This window comes from Ornithodoros turicata, chromosome 1 (genome assembly GCF_037126465.1).
Source record: "Ornithodoros turicata isolate Travis chromosome 1, ASM3712646v1, whole genome shotgun sequence".
In the NCBI taxonomy this organism is placed as follows: Eukaryota; Metazoa; Arthropoda; class Arachnida; order Ixodida; family Argasidae; genus Ornithodoros; species Ornithodoros turicata.
Window position 1 is genome coordinate 21007178 of NC_088201.1, and position 6000 is coordinate 21013177.

A 6000-nucleotide genomic window follows, 5' to 3' on the forward strand; every position below is an offset into this window, starting at 1 on the left:
GCATTATAAAATGTTTGCAGGGCATACTTCAGGCGTAAGGAAAGTACTTATCAGGAACAGCGTTTATCTGAGAAGCAGCCCTCTTTCTTTTTTTCGTTGAATGGTGGAGGTTCATTGACCATTTGCAAGCAGAGCTGTGCAAGTTACTCGAGAAATGTAATTTGTAATTAAGTTACAGGAAAAGTTCCAGAAACTAATATATAACTTAGCTACAGTTACTCGTCAAACGTAATTGAGTTAATCTTGAAACACTTCAGGTTATGCCCCTTTAATCTGGCAAACCATCGACTTGCTGCCCCCAGACCACTAGAAATGGGGTTTATTAAACAGACATTATGGGGCCAATGTCTATGTGTCAATAAAACACACCTGCAGTAAAGAAATGGAACCAAAATAAATTCGATAGCGCATCTAACACTGGTGGTAAATTACTCTACCACCTCTCTTAAATAGCACTCTACACGCGTGATTAAACATAAAAATGGTGCATACAGGCCGACAAATATTGGATCAATCAAAATGAAAGTTCCACATTGCTGACCTTCAACAACAGATGGTAAGTTAAACTCTGGTTTTGGTATATTCGCAATGTCAGCAACTGCATGGAAAGGGGAAATTTGAATGTTGTAGAAAATGCTTATGCTTTGAAAATACACAAAGTTGCAAACATATTTACAAGAGACTCATTTAAACCACTGCACCGTTCACCCCCAACATCACCACAACTTCAAAGTGTTGTCCGTAGGGCTTCGAGTGCCAATAGGTCCATGAAACGAAGCGTGAAACTGATGAATAGTCTTTGAGGGTCTCACAAAGACATGTTATGCATGAGCTCTAGTATTGTACCTCGACGGGTTTTTACTTGGCCGGCGTGCACCCGCATGCAATATCTGTCGATTTCCGCTTGGTGGTAGCATCGTTAGTTGTCGATCTCTCTGTTCAGAGAGCATTAGATGAAGTCGTTAAGAGATGCGTTAACACCCATTTTAGAACTGCCGCACTCAATGTCTAAGGCTACGCTTCCAAGCATCCCACATTTCAACAGCAAGAAATGCATTGCAATTCCACTGTTGTCCTCCAATAACTTACGCGCCGTAGAACTTGCTTTTGTCCACTGACATAACTAATACGCTGGTCAGTCTGGGATTTCAACACATAAAACAAAACGTCTTGGCATTGTGGAAAAAATGAAAGTCAAATGTAACTGTTTCTTGAGTACAAGTTACATGCAAAATTAAGTTACAGTTAGTAATTTTAGAAAGTACCTAAATAAAATCTTTAATTACTCTTAAAGTAATTAATTAAAGTAACTTAGTTACTTGCGATTAATTACTTCACAGCTCTGGCTGGAAGTAGTGCACCAGTAAGCGAACCGGGAAGGGGGGATATATTAGAACAAAGAAATAAAGAAGGGAAAGGTCAGCGAAGGGGGGATATATTAATTAGACGAAAAGGAAAGAAAGAAAAAGAAAGGGAGGAAAGGGCAGCCAAACGGGACGTCGGCTTGCTATTCCAGAAATAAACGAATAAATAAATAAGGAAAATTAAGAAATAAGAAATAAATAAAAAGGAAAGGAATTAGGAAATAAAGGGCTCTTTACCCAAGTCACGACTTAGCAGATACTGACTGCGTGCATCCTTTCAGCAAAGGATAATAAAGGCATAACAGCGTGCTCTACACTGACAGTCACCCATCGTTTTATTAGATATCACACAGCCGATAATTGGACGAACTGTACCAAACTGTACTTCTGTAGTGCGTCGTTCAGTCATTCTTCATTGGCACCTTCATTGGCGTAATACATCTTGCACTGGGCGAATAGTTTAGCTTCCTCCTGTAAAATTCATTAGAAAGGAATAGATGAGCACATGAGAGAACACTGGCCTCGGCGGATGGGTTGATAGCGCGCTCTCTCCTTGCACCAAGGTTGCAGGGATGAAGCTCGTGAACGACGCCAGAATCTTACAAAATCTTTAAGCACGCCGTCCTTCACAAGAGACATTAAATGTGGGGTACCCTCGAAAGTAATCAGCTCTGACGTTGCCCATGATCATATATTTGTCTCGCGAATAATTATAACGTAAGGGCCAGCTCTCACTTGGCGACGACCGACGCGACGTCGTGAGCGGGCGGCGGAAATAGAGGCGCATTTCCGCCGCCCCGTCAGAGCGCACGATTTTCATGTTCCCACCACAGTTGACATTCCGTCGTCAAAAGCCATGCACAAAGCAGACGAAAAATCAGGAGGCGTGGCCTTTCTGTGTCATCTTATTGGTCGCCAGCTATCGCTCTCGGCAGCTCTCGCCGACGTCGTGAAACCAGTTCGGCATGGCAATTTTTTTGGCTGAACGTCTCTCTTCTCCCGACTCCGGAAATGCGCGTCTATTTCCGCCACCCGCTCACGACGTCGCTTCGGGCGTCGCCAGGTAAGAGCTGGTTCTTATTGTTATTATTCTAAAGAACAGGATCATTGGTAGAGAAGAGAACCAGATCAATGGACTGCATTACCAGGAGAACCTGACGTATTTTCATGACTGCCTTCGCTTCAGCCTGGGAGCACATCTCCCCTCGCTTCCCAGGCTGCCAATTCTTGGAGAAGGTGATCTGTCCGAACACGTTGGCGATGAGAAGACAAGTCATTATAAGGGTAAGAGCTGTAGTGTTCAAGCACGACTTCATCTTGCCTTGATTTTGAATCTGAAAATAGGACATTTTAGATTGGTAATGCCTAACGCGGCGCTCATACGTACGATGTTCCGTGTTAAAGTAAATACACACGTACGAATACTGCTTTCAGGAAACGTACCGGCTTCGTGATGGGCAACACGTCAACCGAAAGCTACATAAATAGTATAGAATAGAAGTAGGAAGATATGAAAAATGAAAAGATACAGTTTCGGCATCAATCGTTAGGTACAAACAAAATACTATCTCAGATCAGAATATTCGAGAAATTATAAGACCTGGCTTATAGTAGAACTGAATCTAAGAGGACCCTCCTGAATCTCACGCACTACATTGTTAGGTTACGCCTTTCCTTTTCTTTTTTTTAATAAACATACCCACCCCCATTTAGTTCGCGTAAATAAGCGACCAGTTATTTTTAAATGGTCTCTCACTCAGTACTGAAAAATTTCCCTCTGTTTTAACATAATAGAAAGGAGAATTTTCACTATCAGCGCATTTAGCAAATCACACACGTAAAAGAAAGAAAAAAAAGATTCGTTATTATTTGGAACTGACTTCAACAGTTCAAACGTAACTTTAACCCTTTCTGCTGCTAATTATCATATGCATTGCGCAAACGCGGAGATGGCCTCTACGCAGTCATGAGTGCGGAAAGACCATCCCGAAAGTGAGACTCAGTAATTCCAGTATGCGCAGGAGTGTAGGAGACTATTTAAATCGAACTATAGTTAGTGCTGTGCCTCAGGAAGATCATTTTAGACCTGAATCTACAAATTATCTACGTCGATTTCTTCTTCTTAATATTCGGGCAGAGGGAACCTATAGTCATCCCGCCGCTCAGAAGCCTTGTGCTACAACCAGCAGGAACTGCTGTTGCTTTTGCCTCTTCCTCCTACCATCACTCCTACCATCCAAGTTCGAAGCATTTACGAATATACTGGGTTTTATTAGCTGATTCCTACCCGGTACCGTTACGTCCAACAACAACAACTTTATTTTTAAGATGATGAATGGGGACAGTACTGTTCCTGAGTACTCCGTACTGCTATACTGAGGAATCGCGAAGATTCCGCCATTTCCGCATCGTCTCAGGATGAAACCCCTTCTAGATTTAAAAAAATAACAAGACTATAGACAAATCTCACAGACCAAGTGCATATATAGCCAAATGTCTCATCATGTTAGAAGCTGATTGACAACTGTTCCGAAAATGCGAAAAGCCAACCACTTGAATCATTCAGAGCGGTTGACATCGCATTGTAGTCTGCAATTTGACCGTTTCTCCTATTGTACCCTTGTCGTGTCAGAACAGCTAATGATTCTCAGTTTCTCCCACCAGTCAAGACATGCAAACTCCGTGCAGTATCCTCCAAGATCTTACCTGGAACTGGGACGATGCTCTTGTCCGTGTCCCCGAACGGATAGGTGCTCGAAGACAGAGAGACGTTCCTTTAAATAACATGTAGCGAGATGATCTATGCTACGACGCGTCCGATTGGATGTCGGTGCGAATAGAGCAATACGACGTCACAGCTCCCTTTGGGAGATCCCGGTAGACCTTTGGTGTGGCTCGGAATAACAATTATTTCGATATAAATCCGACTGCTTCAACCAGAAGAGATGAAAGGAAGTGAAGCTGCTTTCGAACCGATTGATCGAGTTAGTTCGGACGAGTGGGCTCAAAAGTTCATGCTAGTCGGAGCTGCGCTTCAAAATTGATTGGATTTTACTGTAATGTCAGCTTGGATTACGTTACAGAAAAGTGAGGCTCGCTATTGAGTTGTATGTAGGACTACAAACGGAAACGTTCACTTGAGAAACTTGATTTGTATTAGTAGCCTTCGTGCAAGTACTTTGTGTCGTTAGGTTACGATACTCATTCCGATATCATGCAGTATTTTGGTGATACCGTATTGGGTATAGTAGATTGCCGTGTTGACCTTAATGAGCTTATAATTTGTGTTTCGTGGTTTGGATTATTATTCCCATGCATGTTTTTCTTCGTTATCTCTGCTCAAAACATACGCACGGTGTTAAGGATTTCTGGGCGAAGTGAACAACATAACCGTAAAGTGCCGTATAGAACTCAAATTAACATAAAACGGCATTGTTTATTCCATTCACCTAAGATGTGGAAGAAGTTGCGTTAGTGCAAGCAGCAGATGCATAAAGGAGCGGTTGCGGGCGCATTCCTCTTGTATATCAGGAACAAAAACATGTCATCTGGCAAAACATGGCAAAACACCTATAGTCGTGTTCACCCTATAAGAACGGCATCTCCTGCGCTGAAGTGGAACTCTATAATATAATCTTATTACATTTAATATGAAAAAAACCTTGTCAAAAGTAAACATGGGCCGAAGAAATTCTACATAAAACGTTTCAAACACTATGTTGGCTTCCGGTGGTTAAATACAGGGGGCAAAAGAGGCAGCGGCAATGCCGTTCTTAGCTTGAACACGACTATAAAGATTGTTGCGTGGTTGTTCCCCCAATGCCCAAGGCTGTAGTAGACAACCTTCATTGACACTCTCATGTTCATTCTATAATCTCGCCTCCCTAATCTGACCCCTTGTTGTCAAATAGAGTAATCATTCCTGATCCTCGTCGGTCCATTCATTGTTATCGTTCGTTCGTCCTCAAGCTCAATGTCATGTTCCTCACTCCGTCCATGCACCGGCTTGCTTGTCTGCTACTTCTGGTGTCATGGGTGTCACAGATTCCGACTCGGAATAGTCAGCCTCGGTACTACCTTTAAGGCTAATGTCTCCAGTTTGGTCCAATTACTTTCGAATCATCGATACACGATGTACATTTAGCTACTGCAGAGGCAGAAAGTTCTCGTCAACGTTAAGAGCATCAGCTCTCCTAAGAAGTCATTATCACACAACCACAGAATTCGCCGTTTTGAGTAAGCATCTTGCCAAAAATTACAAACGCACCGTCTCTCCTCTATTTTTGTTCGTGAAAAACTTGAAATGACGACCACGTTCAATATGAAGCTACTTGTAATTTCCGGTTGAGCCGTATGGGGGGGCCTGTGTCGCGGAATCCAGATTCGCCCCCGCTTTGAGCTGATTGCGTTCGGTTCAAGTGTGAGCGGTAAGAGAAGAAGAACATCGGAAGTCCGTTGCTCAGTCGCATGTAGGAACCTCAAGGAAGCGGTTGGTTACTTTTACGGGGAAAATTAATGGCAAAACTCGCGGCATGAGACGGATTTGAACTGTAGAATGTACCGCAAGATATTCGATGTCAGTGCAAACAGTAGAGAAGAGTGCGCATTATGGATTACCATCTCTTTCAATTGTCCA

General features: G+C 42.8%; 1 protein-coding gene across 1 annotated transcript; it reads right to left on the reverse strand.

Moving 5' to 3' along the window:
• Nucleotides 1–1702: 1702 nt before the first annotated feature.
• Nucleotides 1703–4093, reverse strand: LOC135397440 (uncharacterized). The gene is made up of 3 exons (XM_064629052.1): nucleotides 4071–4093; nucleotides 2510–2698; nucleotides 1703–1835 (listed from the first exon to the last, which is right to left on the reverse strand). Exons 2-3 carry the CDS (start codon nucleotides 2678–2680, stop codon nucleotides 1770–1772), a joined length of 237 nt encoding a protein of 78 aa, XP_064485122.1. The 5' UTR covers nucleotides 2681–2698; nucleotides 4071–4093; the 3' UTR covers nucleotides 1703–1769.
• Between the last annotated feature and the right edge of the window lie 1907 nt (nucleotides 4094–6000).

Excerpts from the sequence above, each read along its gene's own strand:
- LOC135397440 (XM_064629052.1), bottom strand. The coding sequence starts at position 2,680 with ATGAAGTCGTGCTTGAACACTACAGCTCTTACCCTTATAATGACTTGT. Across the intron at positions 1,836-2,509 it reads AAATACGTCAGGTTCTCCTG|GAGGAAGCTAAACTATTCGC; the intron begins GTAATGCAGTCC and ends TGAATTTTACAG.